Below are 17,929 nucleotides of genomic sequence, written 5' to 3'. Positions count from 1 at the left end.
TATATTTTAATAAATTTTATAAATTTTATACCCAATATTTCTGGAAGTTTCTACCGAACGCTGACGGGAATTTCTGTTTAGGGCGCGATTTAAGGGGAAAAAAACCACAAAATAAAAACCCCAAATTCTGAATTATTGAAATCCCCGCCCTCCCACGCCCAAATCCGAATTTTGGGAGCTGCAAAATCCAGGAAAAAAAAAAAAATTAAAATCCGCCCTGAAATCCTAAAAAAAAATTGGAATATTCGGGGTGGGATCGACGCGCCTGGAAGGACACAGAGATAAACATGAAAAGATGAAATTAAATTAAACATTAAAAGATTAAAGTCATTAAATTAAACATTAAATCGGTGTAAAATCCACCCTAAACTGATCTCGAATCGGAGAGAATTTGAATTTTCTGCCGCCTCTGAAATTTCCCCATTTTCCCCTTTCCCACCCCGATTCTCCCCTCGGTTTTTGCCGCATTCCGGGCAAATTAAATCCGGGGGAAAATCGGGATTTTAAAGCCAATTCCGGCCCCTTTTCCCTCCCCTCGGGAGAGTCTGAGGAGGGGAAAATAAAGAGAGAAAATTCCAATAAAATTCAAATTGAGTAAAAATGCAATGAAATAAAAAAGCATGAAATAAAAACATTGAACAACAGCAGATTGAAGATCATGAAATCAAAATATAGGAAATAAAAATGCGGCCGAATGCAAATGTATTGAATTAAAACAGGTAAAATCAGTTCAAATAAAGTAAAAGATCCTACCTAGAAAGAGATTCAGTCAAGAAATGCAACAAAAATGGACCAAATTTAAAAAATTAAATAAAAAATAGACCGAATATAAAGGATTAAATAAAAAAATAGACCAAAGAAAAAGGACTAAAAATAGACCGAATTAAAAAAAAATTAAAATAAACTGAATAAAAAGGACTAAAATAAACTGAGTAAAAAGGACTGAAATAAACTGAATAAAAAGGACTAAAATAGACTGAATAAAAAGAGCCCGAACAGAAATCAATTAAATAAAACACTCTCGATAAAAAGGAAATAAATAAAAATTAAATGCAATAAAAATCCCATTTTTAAGCTCTCGCTTCAACCCCTCCCGTTCCTTTTCTCCCTTTCCCATTCTTCCATTTTCCCTTTTTTCTCCCCCAATTTTCCTGGGGTCTTTTTCCCCCAATTTTCCTGATTTTTTTCCCCATTTTTATCCCCCAATTTTCCTGATTTTTTCCCCATTTTTTCCCCCATTTTTCCCCATTTTTTTCCCCAGGAATTCCCGCCGGGGCCCGAAAAAGCCGCACAAAGAGAATTTCTCTGTTTTCCTTTGTCCTGCAGGCAGAACCACGAGGAAAGAAAAGCGATTTATTTCCAAGGCTGGGTACAAGGCGGACACCGCGAGCCCACAGCGACAGCAACCCCCAAAATCCCCCAAAAAACCCCAAAATCCGGCCGGAAATTCCCCAATTTCCCCATCCGGATCCGCGGGGGAGAACCCCCAAAAACCCCCAAAAATCCCCAAAAATCCTCAAAATCCGACCCCAAACCCCGCCGGGAATTTTTTTCCCCATTCACGATTTTTCCATCCTTAAAAATTCCGATTTTTCCACCCTTAAAAATTCCGATTTTTCCCATCCTTAAAAATTCCGATTTTTCCACCCTTAAAAATTCTGATTTTTCCCATCCTTAAAAATTCCGGTTTTTTCCACCCTTAAAAATTCCGATTTTTCCACCCTTAAAAATTCCGATTTTCCCACCCTTAAAAATTCTGATTTTTCCACCCTTAAAAATCCCGATTTTTCCACCCTTAAAAATTCTGATTTTTCCACCCTTAAAAATTCCGGTTTTTCCATCCTTAAAAATTCCGATTTTTCCATCCTTAAAAATTCCGATTTTTCCACCCTTAAAAACTCCGGTTTTTTCCATCCTTAAAAATTCCGATTTTTCCACCCTTAAAAATTCCGATTTTCCCATCCTTAAAAATTCCGGTTTTTTCCACCCTTAAAAATTCCGATTTTTTCCACCCTTAAAAAAGCGGAGCCGACGCCGCCCGGGGGAAATTTTGGGGATTTTTGGGGGTTTTTTTTCCCACATTTTTTGCCACAGAAACAACGGGGAAATAAAAGGGAAAATCGGGAATTTCCACTCCCAGCCCAAAATTCCGATTTTTCCCCCCCAAATCCCGCGCTGGGATTTCGGAGTTTTGGGGTCGGAATTTTTTCCTTTTTTGGGGTTTTTCTCCTCAAAGTCCCCGCGGGCACCAGGGTAAATAAATACCGAGTTTTGCTCTTCGCCTTTTGGGCTTTTTTCGGGATTTTCCGAGGGCAAACATTGAATTTTTGCTTCTGTCCTTGATTTTTGTTTTTTCCTTTTTCGGGGATTTTCTCAACCCCAAATCCCATCAGCACAAGGGGAATTTTTTGCTTCTGTCTTTGATTTTGGTTTTTCCTTTTTTTTGGGAGAAAACCCCAAAGTCTGGCCGGCACGAGGATAAATATTGAATTTTTCTCTTCCATCTTTGAGTTTTAAAAAATTATTTTTGGCAATTCTGGCCGCCCCAAAGTCTGACGATAAATATTGAATTTTCCACCCTTTTTTTCCCATTTTTTGGGGGTTCTGGCCGCCCCAAAGTCCTGCGGGCACGAGGATAAATATCAAATTTTCAGTATTTTAATGCTTTTTTTGTTGCTTTTTCGGGGATTTTGGCCACCTCAAAGTCCCACCAGCACGACGATAAATACTGAATTTTCCACCCACTGAAAACTGATATTTTTTTCCATTTTTTGGCGAATCTGGCTGCCCCAAAGTCTTGCGGGCACGATGATAAATATTGACTTTTTTAACCCTTCTTTTTCCATATTTTGGTGAATCTGGCCACCCCAAAGTCCGACGATAGATAAACACTGAATTTTTTAACCCTTTTTTCCCCCACATTTTGGTGAATCTGGTGAATCTGAATTTGGCTGCCTCAAAGTCCTGCGGGCACGATGATAAATATCAAATTTATAACAATTTTCTTTCCATTTTTTGGCGATTCTGGCCACCCCAAAGTCCTGCGGGCACGATGATAAATATTGAATTTTTTAACCATTTTCCCCCCACATTTTGGCAAATCTGGCCGCCCCAAAGTCCGACGATAAATACTGAATTTTTTAACCCTTTTTTTCCCACTTTTTGGTGAATCTGGCCACCTCAAAGTCCTGCGGGCACGATGATAAATATCAAATTTATAACAATTTTTTTTTCCATTTTTTGGCGATTCTGGCCACCCCAAAGTCCTGCGGGCACGATGATAAATATTGAATTTTTTAACCATTTTCCCCCCACATTTTGGCGATTCTGGCCGCCCCGAAGTCCGACGACAAACATTGAATTTTCCACCCTATATTTTCTTTTTTCCCCCCATTTTTTCCAGACCCTTCCCTGCCTCTCAGGTGTCCCGGAGGTGCCCGGGCCGGGCCTTGCCCTGCACCTTCTTCTCCTTGACGCGGCGGTTCTGGAACCAGATGGTGACCTGGCGCTCGCTCAGGCTGGTGGCGCCCGCGATGCGGCGCCGCTTCTCCTTGGTGATGAAGCGGCTGGCGGCGAACTCGCGCTCCAGCTCCTTCAGCTGCGGCTTCGTGTAGGGCACGCGCTTCTTGCGGCCGCGCCGGAACGGGCTGGGCTCGGCCTGCAGCGGCACCACGTCTGGGATGGGGAAAAAATGGGGTTAGAAATGGGGAAATTGGGAAAAAACGGGGAAAAAATGGAGTTATTGGGTCAATAAAGGGGTTACTGTACAGCACGCGCTTCTTGCGGCCGCGCCGGAACGGGCTGGGCTCGGCCTGCAGGGGAACCACGTCTGGGATGGGGAAAAAATGGGGAAAAATGGGTTAAAATGGGAAAAAACGGGGAAAAAATGGAGTTATTGGGTCAATAAAGGGGTTACTGTACAGCACGAGCTTCTTGCGGCCGCGCCGGAACGGGCTGGGCTCGGCCTGGAGGGGAACCACGTCTGGGATGGGAGGAGTAATGGGGAAAAATGGGTTAGAAATGGGGAAAAATGGGAGTTATGGGTGAAAAATGGGGAAAAAATGGAGTTATTGGGTTAATAAAGGGGTTACTGTACAGCACGAGCTTCTTGCAGCCCCGCTGGAACAGGCTGGGCTCGGCCTGCAGCGGGCCTACATCTGTGATGGGGAAGAATGGGGGAAAAATGGGAAAAAAGCAGGAGTTATGAGGGAAATATGGGCATTAAAGGGGTAATAAAGGGGTTAAAGGGGTTAATAAAGGTGTTAGAGGGTTAATAAAGGGGTTACAGGGGTTACTGTACAGCACGAGCTTCTTGCAGCCCCGCTGGAACGGGCTGGGCTCGGCCTGCAGTGGGCCTACATCTGGGATGGGGAAAAATGGGGTTAGAAATGGGAAAAAAACAGGAGTTATGAGGGAAATATGGGCATTAAAGGGGTAATAAAGGGGTTAATAAAGGGGTTAAAGGGTTAATAAAGGTGTTAGAGGGTTAATAAAGGGGTTACAGGGGTTACTGTACAGCCCGAGCTTCTTGCGGCCCCGCCGGAACGGGCTGGGCCCGGCCTGCAGCGGGCCTACATCTGGGATGGGGAAAAATGGGGTTAGAAATGGGGAAATTGGGGAAAAATGGGAGTTACGGGAATCAAAGGGTTAATAAAAGGTTATTAAACGGGATTAAAGGGTTAATAAAACGTTAATAAAGGGGTTAAAGGGGTTTGGGGTAGGTCGGGATCGGGCACGCGCTTCTTGCGCCTGCGCCGGAACGGGCTGGGCTTGGCCTGCAGTGGGACCAAGTCTGGGATGGGGGGAAATGGGGAAAAAATGGGTAAAAATGGGTAAAAATCAGGTTAGAAATGGTAAAAATGGGAATTAATGGGTTGATAAAAGGGTTAAAGGGTTCACCGTGGGGCAGGAGCTTCCTGTGGCCCTGGTGGAGTGGGCTGGGCTCGGCCTGCAGGGGGACCACAGAGGGAGAGCGAGAAAATGGGGTTAGAAATGGGGAAAAATGGGGAAAAATGAGTGAAAAATGGGAAATGTGGGTGAAAATGGGGTTAGGATGGGAGTTATGGGTTAATAAAGGAGATAAAGGGGTTAAAGGGTTTGGGGTAAGGAACGGGGCTGGGCTTGGCCTGCACGGGGACCACGTCTGGGACAGGGGGAAAACGGGGTTAGAAACTGAGAAATTGGGAAAAAATTTGGGTGGGATAGGGGGGATTGTGTAAAAGTGGGGTCGGGATGGGGAGAAATGGGTAAAAAAATAGGAATAATGGGGATAAAGTGTTTAAAAGTGAAGTGGGTGAGGTGGAAATGGGTGAAAATGGGGTTGGAATGGGGGAAATGGGTGAAAATTGGGTTAGAATTGGGGGAAACGGGTGAAAATCAGGTTGGAAATGGGGGAAATGCTCAAAATGGTGATAAAGGGGTTAAAAACAAAGGTGAAATGGAAATGGGCAAAAAATGGGAATAATGTGAATGAATTTGGTTTAGACAGAAGCGGGGTGAATGGAAATGGGTAAAAAATGGGATGGGGGGAAATGAAATGGGGGAAAAGGGAATTGCGGCCGGTGGGGCTGGGAGAGGATTTTGGGGTAAAATGGGGGTGGGAAAGGGGAAAAGGGGGAGAGAAGTGGGGGAAAAAAGGGAAAAAAAGCCATGGAAATGAGGGGGGAAGAGGGGAAGAAGGAGGAGGGGAAATGGGGGGAAAAGAGGGAGAAAGGAAAAAAAGGGGAAAAAAAAGGGGGTAAAAAAGGGGTAAAAAAAGGGGGTAAAAAAGGGGGTAAAAAAGGGGGTAAAAAGGGGTAAAAAACTGGGAAAAGGGGGAGAAGGGGAAGAAAGGTGGGAAAAGGAGGAAAAGGCCGGCAGAGGAGGCGCTGATGGTGTTGTGGATAATGAGAATGAAAACACCGGGGATAATTCCCGGTTTAATTCCCGGTTTAATTCCCTTTTTAATTCCCTATTTTCGTTCCCTGTTTGCCTTGGCCGCGGATGCAGCAGCAGTGCCCGCCCTCCAGGCCGAGGGCACCAGAGGCGCCTCAAACCTCGCAGATTTTGGGGCAAAATTCGGAGTTTTCCCCTTTTCCCTCCTTCCTTTTTCTCCTCCCACCCCAAAACCCCGCCCGGAGCCGACACGGAGACCCCGAACCCCAAAAATCCCCTCGGAGGGGACCAAAAAAATCCAAATTTTCCCATTTCCAGCGGCTTTTTGGGGGCGCTGGGGAAGGGGAAACGCTCCGGGACCGGGGGCATTTGGGGCAAAACTCCCCAAAAACGGAATTTTGGGGTTTGAGGGGAGCTGAACCCCAAACGCGGCGCCCCAGAAGGGGCAGGAAAATGGAGGCGAGCGCTAATTACGGCCCGGGCGTTAATTGGGGGCGTCTGGGGGGCAGCGGGTCCTTTTTGGGGTCACGAAGAGGGGAGGGGTCCCCAAAAACCAAAACCCCGCGAGCAGCCGGAGCCGCGCGGCCGAATTCCCATTGGCGGCCCCAAAACTCCCGGAAAAGCCGAATTTGGGGGTTTTGTGCCGATCGAAAGGAAATAAAGGGAAAAGCCGAATTTGGGGGTTTTGGTGCTGATAAAGGGGAAATAAAGGGGAAAGGGAAAAGCCGAATTTGGGGGTTTTTGTGCTGATAAAAGGGAAATAAAGGGGGAAGCCGAATTTGGGGGTTTTGGTGCTGATCAAGGGAAAATAAAAGGGAAGGGAAAAGGCGATTTGGGGTTTTGGTGCTGATAAAAGGGAAATAAAGGGGAAAGGGAAAAGCCGAATTTGGGGGGTTTGATGCCAATATAAAGGGAAATAAAGGGAAGGGGAAAGGTGATTTGGGGTTTTGTGTCGATAAAAGGGAAATAAAGCGGAAAGGGAAAGGCGATTTGGGGTTTTTGGTGCCAATATAAAGGGAAATAAAGGGAAATGCGATTTGGGTTTTTGTGCCGATAAAAGGGAAATAAAGGGAAAGGGAAAAGCCGAATTTGGGGTTTTTATATCGATAAAAGAGAAATGGACGGAGCTGCCCAGCCCGGGTACCGCGACCCCCACCCCAAACCCGGGGCTCCCCCATTGATTTGGGGCTTTCGCAGGCGCAGCCCCGCGGGGTTTTGGGGTTCCCGAGCTCTCCAGAGCGGGAATTTTGGGGCCTTTTCCCTTCCCTTTTCGCTCCTCCTGGCCCCCGAACAGCTCCGGCTGTCACTTGACACCTCTGGCGTTAATTGCGTTAATTGGGAGCTGATTGAGCGCCCGGCCCCCAGTCCCCCGAGCCGCTCCGCGATTCGTTTTCAGCGCGATTTTCTTTTTTTCTTTTTTTATTTTTTCTTTTTTTTTCATTTTTTCCCCCTTTTTCGGAGCTCTGCGCCCACGGGGGAGCGCGGGAGGGGAGGCAGCGGGAAAGGCGGAATTCGGGAATTAATAGGGAATTCTGGGGGTTGGATTGGGGCGAGATTGGCTCGGGAGAAAAGGCAGAATTCGGGAATTTTGGAGGTTGGATTGGGCCGGGATTGGCTCCGAAGGGAGGGCAGGTTTAGGGAATTTCCGCGGAATTTTGGAGGTTGGATTGGGCCGGGATTGCCGCAGGAGAAAGGGCAGAATTCGGGAATTTTGGAGGTTGGATTGGGCCGGGATTGCCGCAGGAGAAGGGGCAGAATTCGGGAATTTTGGAGGTTGGATTGGGCCGGGATTGCCGCAGGAGAAGGGGCAGAATTCGGGAACTTCCGCGGGCTGTTGGAGATTGGGTTACTCCAGGAAAAAGAGCAGAATCAGGGAATTAGCGCGGGAATTTTGGGGCCGGGGTTGGATCCCAAGGAAAGGCAAAATTATGGAATTAACTCCGGGTTTGGGGGCCGGGATTGACTCAGGAGAAAGGGCAGAATTATGGAATTAACTCCGTGTTTTGGGGCCGGGATTGGCTGCCGAGGAAGGGCAGAATTATGGAATTAACTCCGTGTTTTGGGGCCGGGATTGGCTGCCGAGGAAGGGCAGAATTATGGAATTAAGTCGGGTTTGGGGCCGCGCTGGCCTCGCCCCGCCGAGCGTGCCCGTGCACATTGCCCCGCTCCGCTCCGAGCATTCCTGAGCCGCTTCCCTCTAATTACCCAGCCCGCAGCTCCGCGGGCACATGGAATACACGGAACGGGCGGAATTGAGGGGAAACGCGGAATACACCCGGATATACGGAATAAACACAGCCGGATATGGGGGAGAAATGTACCCTGATGTACGGAATAAATAGACCCGGATATCGGGAATATATGGAATAAATAGACCCGGATATGGGGAATAAATAGACCCGGATATCGGGAATATAGGGAATAAATAGACCCGGATATGGGGAATAAATAGACCCGGATATCGGGAATATATGGAATAAATAGACCCGGACATAGGGAATATATGGAATAAATATACCCGGCTATAGGGAATAAATATACCCGGATATCGGGAATATATGGAATAAATATACCCGGACATAGGGAATATATGGAATAAATATACCCGGCTATAGGGAATAAATATACCCGGGCATGGGGAATATATGGAATAAATATACCCGGATATATGGAATTAATATACCCGGCTATAGGGAATTAATGTACCCGGATACACGGAATAAACATACCCTGATATTTAGGATCTATGGAATTAATATACGGGGACATATGGAATTAATGATTAATATATCCGGATATATGGGGTATATGGGAGAGATGGAATCGTACGTGGAATATATCTGGATATGTGGGATAAATCTGTTGGGATATGTGGAATTAACACACCCGGCTGTATGGAACGGATGGGATAGACGGGTATGGGATAAATGGGATGAATTGAAAATGTGGGATAGATCCGGATATCGGGGGCACGTGGAATGAATATGTGGGGATATTTGGAATATATGGAATATAAGGGAAAGAATGGGATGGATTGATCGGGATAGACCTGGATATATGGGATAGACCCGGAGAGATGGGATGGGTGAGATAAACATATCCGGATATAGGGGACAGGTGGGACAGATGGGATACACAGGAATATATGGGATAAATGGAATACACGGGAAACACGGAATGTATGGGATAAATGAGATAGATGGAATATATAGGATAATAAATGGAATATGTAGGATAGGCGGGGTACACGGAATATACGGGGATAGATCCGGATAGAGGGGATGGATGGGATAGGTGGGATAAATATATGGGGATAAATGGAGTTTATCCAGATAGGTGGGATACACGGGATAGATGGGATAAGTATCTCGGGATATAAGGAATATATGGGATAGATGGGATAAATATATTGGGATATATGGAATATATCCCGATATATGGGATGGATCTGGATATATGGGATATATGGAATATATCCCATATTGGATAGATGGGATAAATATATCGGGATATATGGAATAAATCCGGATATATGGGATAGACGGAATACATGGGATAGGGTTAGGGATAGATAGGATAGATAGATAGAAGATAGATAGATACACGGGATATGTGGGATTTCTGGGATACCCGGGATATGTGGGATTTCTGGGATACCCGGGATATGTGGGATTTCTGGGATACCCGGGATATACGGGATTTCTGGGACGCCCGGGATCAGTCCCCGCCGCCGAAGCCGCGCGGATCGCGGGCACCGCTCCCGCTCCCGCTCGCGGTCCCTACCTGGGAACGGCGCCTTCCAGAGGTGCGCGGGCTGCGGCTGCTCCTTGGAGCAGTAAACCTGCCCGTCCCAGCCGGCGTTGGCCAGCGCCCAGCCCTGGTAGCCTTCCATGGGAAGCAAAGCCTCGTGCCGCGGCTCGGCCAGCGCCGGCACCACCGACACGTCCAAGTAGCCCGGCACGGCCTGGTAGGAGCCGGGGAAGCCGGGGTAGAACGGGAACTCCTTGGCCCGCGCCGGCGGCAGCTCCTCGGCGCCCAGCGCGCCGCCGGCCTCGGCGAATTTGTCGGGCGGGTGGTACCCGCAGGGCTTCTGCTGCAGGTTCAGGCGGCAGCCGTAGTAGCCCGGCGCGAACGGGTACCCGCCGTAGCCCAGCGAGCCCGACGGGCACTGCCGCGCCGGCTCCGCGCCCGCCAGCTCCGCGTACGCGGCTCCGTCCGCGGCCGCTCCGCCGCCGCCGCCGCCCGGTGCGGCCAGCCCGGCGTGCGGCAGCATCTCCCGGCAGTGGCCCAGCCCGTCCCGGCAGGGGCCCAGCCCGTCCCGGCAGGGGCCCAGCCCGTCCCGGCAGGGGCCCAGCCCGTCCCGGCAGGGGCCCAGGCTCTCCATGCGCGGCTTCTCCCGCGGGGCGTCCTCGCAGCGGCAGCCGAGCGCGTCGGGCCAGCGCGGGGGGAGCCCGAGCGGCGCCGTCATGTCATGCCGCGCTGCCGCCGCCTCCCGCCGCCCTTCCTCTGCCGCCGCCGCCTCCTCCTCCTGCTGCTGCTGCTGCTGCTGCTGCCGGCCCCGCCGCCGCCGGGCTCGCCGCTCCTCCCGCTCCGGTGCTGGCGGCGGGGGCAGCTCCGCGCCGCGCCCCGGGACCCCCCCGCCATCGCCGCGCCGAGCGCGCATGCGCCGCGCGCCCGCCGCCGCCGCTCCATTAAGAAATCCGCTCAGGCCACGCCCCTTTCACCGCGCCGCCGGACACGCCCCCCGCGGGACGGCGCGCGATGATTGGCTCCCCGCGCCGCCAGGACACGCCCACTCCCCCCCCGCGTGCCCCCCCCTTTCCTTTGGTGTCGCCCCCCCCTCCCCATTCCCCCCCCCCCATTCCCGATTTTCCGCCGGATTCCAGTGGGATAAAAATCCCCCCCCGCCTTTAATTTTAATTATTTACAAGCATTTGAAACTATTATCAACGTTTCGAATTTTTTTTATATTTTTTTCCTGATATTTTAAACCCGTCGTGGGATTTTTTGGGGGGTTTTTCCCCTTTTCCAGGCGCTCCCCCCTTCTCAAAAATCAATTAAAAAAAAAAAAGGAAAATTTCATCCCGTGTTCCCCCCCACCCCCGTTTTCCTGCCGGATTCCCGAGGCATTGGGTTTTCCCCGAAAATTTGGGTTTTCCCGAAAAAACAAAATCCGCTTTTCGCCCATTCCGCCCCAAAATTTCAGTGGCTTCTGCTGCAGGGGTGAAGCGGCAGCGGAATGGGAAAAATCTGATTTTTTAGGATTTTTGTCCTCAGCGTGTCCCTATTTCAGACCCTACCCACGCTTTGTGTGTCCCTAAAAACCCAAAATTCCCCCAAATTCCCCCAAATTCCCCCAAATTCCCCCGATCCCGCTGCTCTGGGGTCGCCCCCGTGTTCTGCTCCCGCCTCCAGATCATCCCGAAGGGAAAAAAAGCTGCAAAAGGGGAAAAAAAAACCCTAAAACAAACAAATTCCGGGAGGGATTCGGGGAATGCCAAGTTCAAGGGGAAAGGCAAAATTCCCGGGTTGGGGAAAAAAGGGGGTGGGAATGGGGAAAATGAGGGAAAAAAGGGCAAAAATGGGCAAAAAAGAGAATAAAATGGGATAAAATGAGAGGGAAAAAGGGAATAAAATGGGAAAAGAATGGGAATAAATGGGGAAAAGTAGCGACGGATGGGCTGAAATGGGGGAAATGGGATGAAATGGGAAAAAAGGGAATAAAACGGGGGAAAAAATTGAATTAAATGAGGGAAAACAGGCTTGGAATGGAAGGCAGTGGAACAAAAGAAACGGATGAATAAAATAAAAACCGACGGGGAATAAAACCCGACGGTGAATGAAATAAAAGCAACCAAAAATTCTCCCAAAAAACCCTAGGAAAAGCCGGGAATTCTCCTCCTTTGTGCCCGCAGGAAAATTCCCGACCTGCGCCCGGCCGAAATTCCCAAATTAAATCCAAACGCGGCCTCCCCCGGGCCGCGGCCTCCGTTCGCATTTTTATTTTTGCTCGCTTTTAATTTTTATGAAGTGCTGAACATTGGGCAGCACGTCCGGGACCGGCCCCTAAAATCCCCGAGATTTATGGGGAAAAGCTGGGACGGGGCGGGAGCGGCGGGAAGGGCCCGGGACGGCCGAAAATGCCCCCAAAAATTCAAATTAAAGGCGAATTCGGGCGGTTTGGGGAGCGCGGAATTCCCGGGAATTTTACTGGGAAATTTGGGGGGGATCGGGGGTTGGGGAAGGGGGAAAAGGGGGAAAAAAGGGAAAAAAGGAGGGGGAAAAAAGGAAAACGAGAGGAAAAAAAGGGAGAAAATGAAGGGGAAAAAGGAAGAAAATGGGAGAAAACGGGAGGGAAATGGGGGGAAGGAGAGGAAAAGAAGGAAAAGGAGAAAAAAATTTCTCATTTAGCGGAGGTAAAGGAGCGGGAAAATCGCATTTCGGGCCCGAATTCCCGGGGGAGCCTCGGGAGGCGAACAAAGGAACCTTTGGGGAGGAAACCCGGGAATTTCCTAAAGAAAATAAAAATAAAAATAAAAATAAAAATAAAAATAAAAATAAAAATATAAAAATAAAAATAAATTTAAAACTCGGCATTTCCGGGAATTCTGGCGCTTTTCGGGGCTGGGAAGGAGAACGGGAGAAGGGGAGCCCGGGAATGGGGAACGGGAGGAAACCCCGGCCGCGAATTTTGGGAATTTTGGGAATTTTGGGGATTTTGGGAGCAAAGCCGCGAGCCCGGGAGCCGAGGCACGAATCCCGCGGGTTTCGGGAATTGAGGAATTCCGGGATTTTCCCTTTTTTTGGGGTTTTTGCTCATCCCGGGGTCCCTCCTGGCCAGGGATTTTTACCGAGCAGGAAAATCGGGATTTTCCTCCCCTTTGCCCTTTTTCCCTGAAGGCAGATCCGGGGGAAAATTAAAATTCACATTTTTAAATTCCTTGTCCCGTTTTTTGTCCCCGTCAGTGAAAAAAGGCAGAAAAATCCGATTTCTGTCCCGAGCCCAGGGGAAAATTCCCATTTTCCTCGAGGTTCCCGCTCTGTTCCCGCCTCTCCCAACATTTTCTCTTCACCCGCCGGGATTTCCGATTTTTCCCCGGTTTTTCCTTTAAAAAAAAACCCAAAAAAACAGGATTGAGCCCAATTTTCGCAGGTGGAGCGGGTTTGAGGTTTTTCCACAAATTCCCGTTGGGAAAAGCGGAATTGGCTGGGAAATATTCCTGGGACAGCGGCCAAAAAAAAGGGGAATTCTGCCCCAAAAAGGGGGAATTCTGCCCCCAAAAACCCGGAATTCTGCCCCAAAGAAAGGGGGAATTCTGCCCCCCAAAAAAGGGGAATTCTGCCCCCAAAAAACGGGGAATTCTGTCCCCCCAAAAACCCGGAATTCTGCCCCAAAAAAAGGGGGAATTCTGCCCCAAAAAAGGGGAATTCTGCCCCCAAAGAAAGGGGAATTCTGCCCCCAAAAAAGGGGAATTCTGCCCCCCAAAACCCCGGAATTCTGCCCCAAAAAAGGGGAATTCTGCCCCAAAAAAAGGGGGAATTCTGCCCCAAAAAAAGGGGGAATTCTGCCCCAAAAAAGGGGGAATTCTGCCCCAAAAAAAGTGGGAATTCTGCCCCCAAAAAAGGGGGAATTCTGCCCCAAAAAAAGGGGAATCCCCGGAGCTGCGATTTTTTTCCAGGCCGGGATTCCCATCCCAGGAAAAGGAATTTCCTCAAAAGCGGCGGTTTTGGAGAAAATCATTAAAAACGGCGGCGAGAGAACAAAGAGAAAAAAGGGGAATTTTCAATTTCCATCAAACAATTCCAGGGTGGTTCCGTGGTTCCATTTCCCCTTTGTTTCCCGCTTTGATTTTTACCCTAAAATGAAGGAAAAAACCCCAAAACTCCTCGGTTTTCCAGAGGGAAAAATGGGAATTTCTGCCTCTTCCCGCCTCCCCATTCCAGGGAAAATCGCCGAAATTGGAATTTGTCGGGAAGGAAAATCGGCTCCGGCGCCGGGAAATTGCCTCGAAATGGGGGAAAAATGAGGATTTTCCACGATTTTCATTTTTTTGGGAACGAAAGCGGGAAACAAAGCCGCGCTTTGAGGTCTCGTTTTGAGGGAAATCCGAACTCCGGGATTTTCCCCTTAAATCCCAATTTCGGGGGGGATTTTCTGCCCATTCCCGGCCGAGTTTTCCCAATATTTGGATCCCGAATATTTGGATCAATAGAATCCCCAAACTCACCTTTTTCCCCCCAACTTTCCCGCGCTGAATTTTGATTTTTTAAGGGATAAAAACGCGACCCCGAGGTGAATCCATCCCTCCGGCCAAGCCCGGAATTGCCTCAGACATTCCAGGGAAAACTCGGGAAAAGAGAAGAAATCGCATTTTGTGCGCCCAAATCAAAACCCCTCTCAGATCCCCCCCAAAAATTCCCATTTTCCCTCCATTTCTGCATTTTCCATCCTTTCCCCTCCCGGTTCCCGCAGCCCTTTTGCCCCAGATCCCCCAAATTCAATTTTTTCCCGGCTTTTCCCGATTTTTCGGGTTTGAATTCCCAGCCCGGGCCAGGGAGGGGTTGAGCCCTGAATTTGGGGCATTTTGGGGGAGTTTGCCCGCGTTTTTCTGCCCCCAAAGGTGGCAAACAAAGACACAAAAATGTGAATATATTTCATTATAAATAGGAAGAGTTGTTCCAAAAATGCCGGGATTTTACCCAGATAAACCCGGACTGAAGGGAAATAAATAAAAATAAAAATAAAAATAAAAATAAAAATAAAACTATTCCTTTATAAATGGGAATAACCAAACTCCGCTTTTCCATCCCCCTCAGTTTAATCCCCTCCCAGACCCGGAATCAGGGATCGATTCCCCACCGGAGCTTTCCCAGCAATTCCCAAATTCCCGCACCCTCCTCTTCCTCCTCTCCCACCGGCTCCGCTTTTTGAGGCCAAAAATGACTTTTTATTCCCTTTTTATTCCGTTTATTTTCCCTTTTTATTCCCTTGGTTTTCCCTTTTTATTCCGTTTTTATTCCCTTTATTTTCCCTTTTTATTCCCTTTTCCCCCCCCTTATTTTTCCCCTGTTCCCCCTTTTTCCCCCCATTTCTCTCCCCCTTTTTTCTCCTTTTTCTCCCCTTTTAATCCCCTTTTTTCCTCTTTTTTAGTTCCTTTTTATTCCCTTCCCATTCCCCCTTTCCCCCAATTTTATTCCCCTTTTTATTCCCTTTCCATTCCCTTCTTATTCTCCTCCTTTTCCCTTTTCCCTTCATTTTTATTCCCTTTTTTCCCCCATTTAAATTCCCTTTATTTCTTTTTTAATCCCCTTTTTTCCCTTTCTATTCCCTTTTGATTCCCCTCTTTATTCAATTTTTTCTCTTTTTTCCCCCTTTTTTCCCCTTTTTTTTCTAATTTTCCCCCTTTTTTCTCTTTTTTCCCCTTTTTATCCCCTTTTTTTTCTCATTTTTCCCCATTTTTTCCCCCTTTTTATCCCTTTTTCCCCCTTTTTATCCCCTTTTTCCCCCTTTTTTTCTCCCCTTTTTTTTCTCATTTTTCCCCTTTTTCCCCATTTTTCTCATTTTTTCCCCTTTTCTCCCCTTTTTTCCCCTTTTTTCCCCATTTTTCCCCCTTTTTTCCCCATTTTTTCCCCATTTTTTCCCCATTTTTCCCCATCCCCGTGGTTCCCACCGCTCCCCGCTGTTTTTTTGCGTTTCCCGGCGTTTTCCGGGGCCGTTCCAGACAAAGGAAATTCCGGCGGCGCCGCCCGAGTCCAAGTTCAAATCCAAGGTGGCCCCGGCCTGGAGCGGCCCCGATTCCCCCTCAAACCCAGCTCAGCTCCGCTTTCAAATCATTTAAAAACAAAATTTAAATTCAATTTCATTCTTGTTTAAATCGAATTGATCTCCCGTTTCAATTCAGTTTATTTCTGATTTTAATCGAACTTATTTTTAATTTGAATTTCATTTATTTTTAAATTTAAAGTGGATTTACTTCTGCTTTAAACTGTTCTTTTTTAAAGTTATTTCAAATTAATTCTTATTCAAACTGAATTTATTTCTTGTTTAAATTAAGTTTCTTTCTCTTAGAAATTGAATTTATTTTTTTAATTTAAACTGAATTTATTTCTGATTTTAAATTTAATTTATTTCTTATTTAAACATAATTTATTTTTTATTTTTATTTCATTTATTTTTTATTTAAACCGAATTTCTTTCTGATTTAAACCGAATTTATTTGTTCATTAAATGGGATTTATTCCCGCTGTTGCTGTTGGGTTTTTTGGGATCCGCCCCGGGAACGTTTCCTCCTCCAGCGGCCAAAAATTCCCTTTTTTTCCCCCAAAATCTTCATCCAGAGCCAATGACGAGAATCCGGAATATTCCAGGCGGTTTCTCCCAAAAAATTCCAAATTTTCTCCCCTTGACACCCAAATATTTCAGTCCTGGGAGGGATTTTCCCAATCTACTCCCATTTTTAGAAAATAAAACCGCCGAAAATTGGAATTTTTGGAGGCAGAGGATGGCCCGAAACGATCCCGAATTGCCAAATTAAAAATATGAAATAAATTTAAATTATTGCTGGACGGGACCGAGGGGAAAGGGGAGGAAAATCCGAATTTCGGGGGATTTTGCACCCCCGCAATTCCCTGGAAAAGCCGCAAATCCCGGGAAGGGGAAGGGATTCGTTCATGATTCCCGTAATTAATGACCCCCGCTAATTAATGACCCCCGCTAATTGCAATTAACGAGCCCCGCTAATTAGGGATCCCCGAGAGCCGCGCGGGGTTTTGGGGGGAATTCCGCAATTTTTGGGTCATTCCCGCAATTCCCGGGGCTCGGGGTCCTCCCGACCTCGGGAATTCCGGCAGAAAAATCCGGGAATTGCCCCGGGCCCGCAGAATTTGATTTTCTGGGGACAAAAATGAAATTTTGGGGTCAGAATTTGATTTTCTGGGGACAAAAATGAAATTTTGGGGTCAGAATTTGATTTTCTGGGGACAAAAATGAAATTTTGGGGTCAGAATTTGATTTTCTTGGGACAAAAATGAAATGTTGGGGTCAGAATTTGATTTTCTTGGGACAAAAATGAAATTTTGGGGTCAGAATTTGATTTTCTGGGGACAAAAATGAAATTTTGGGGTCAGAATTTGATTTTCTTGGGACAAAAATGAAATGTTGGGGTCAGAATTTGATTTTCTTGGGACAAAAATGAAATTTTGGGGTCAGAATTTGATTTTCTGGGGACAAAAATGAAATTTTGGGGTCAGAATTTGATTTTTTTTTTGGGACAAAAATGAAATTTTGGGGTCAGAATTTGATTTTTTTTTGGGACAAAAATGAAATTTCGGGGTCTCCCGGAGCCGTTCCCGGCCGGGAAATTCCAGCATTTCCCCATCGGGCTCCGGATTTTCCCCGTTTTTCCGTCCTTTCCCCCATTTCTGGCTCGGGCACCTGGAAAACTGCGGGGAAATTCGGGATTTGGGGGAAAATCGGGATTTTTTTGGGGGGAAATTCGGGATTTTTGGGGGAAAATCCGACCCCAAAAATCGAATTTTTCCCCCTCAAAGCAGCAGAATTTGGGGATATAAAAACGTTCCCAAGAAACCGAGATCCCGAGTGTCCGAATGAACCCGAGCAGGAATTCCGGGCATAAAGGAGATTTTTCCATTTAAAAAAAGGGGAATTTTCCATGGAAAACCTGGATTTTCCCTGGGTGCCGCCGGCGCCTTTAATCCTCCCCCAATTAATTTTTTCCCGTAATTAATTCCGCTTTTCCCTCCCTTTCCTTGGGGAAAAAGCGGCCAAAAATCCCGGGGAAATTTGAATTATTTCCGTGGACGTGATTAACTCCAATGATTTTACCGGGATATCATTAATTTTAATTCCTTTAACGCCTCCATTCCTATTAATTTTAATTAATTTAAATCCCTTTTTTATTATTTTTATTAATTGTTTAATGATTCTCTGCATTTCCGGCTCCGGGAGCAGCGGCCTGGGTCCCTTTTTCCCACTTTTTTTCCCATTTTTTTTTTTCCCACTTTTTTTTTTCCCCACTTTTTTTTCCCCCTTTTT

At 47.3% G+C, this 17,929-nt stretch overlaps 1 protein-coding gene across 1 annotated transcript; it reads right to left on the bottom strand.

Moving 5' to 3' along the window:
* Positions 1–1,580: 1,580 nt before the first annotated feature.
* Positions 1,581–10,342, bottom strand: HOXC13 (homeobox C13). Its single transcript, XM_071419182.1, has 3 exons — positions 10,250–10,342; positions 9,658–10,165; positions 1,581–3,675 (listed from the first exon to the last, which is right to left on the bottom strand). Exons 1-3 carry the CDS (start codon positions 10,340–10,342, stop codon positions 3,419–3,421), a joined length of 858 nt encoding a protein of 285 aa, XP_071275283.1. The 3' UTR covers positions 1,581–3,418.
* Between the last annotated feature and the right edge of the window lie 7,587 nt (positions 10,343–17,929).

Source organism: Agelaius tricolor, unplaced genomic scaffold (assembly GCF_023055355.1).
Source record: "Agelaius tricolor isolate 1412-34295 unplaced genomic scaffold, bAgeTri1.0.p SCAF_101, whole genome shotgun sequence".
Taxonomy (NCBI): Eukaryota; Metazoa; Chordata; class Aves; order Passeriformes; family Icteridae; genus Agelaius; species Agelaius tricolor.
This window is presented reverse-complemented; position numbering and strand designations above follow the sequence as displayed.

Coding starts and splice junctions, on each gene's coding strand:
- HOXC13 (XM_071419182.1), bottom strand. CDS start 10,342: ATGACGGCGCCGCTCGGGCTCCCCCCGCGCTGGCCCGACGCGCTCGGC. Junction 10,166..10,249: donor AGAAGCCGCGCATGGAGAGC/CTGGGCCCCTGC, acceptor TGCCGGGACGGG/CTGGGCCACTGCCGGGAGAT. Junction 3,676..9,657: donor CTGGAAGGCGCCGTTCCCAG/GTAGGGACCGCG, acceptor TCCCCATCCCAG/ACGTGGTGCCGCTGCAGGCC.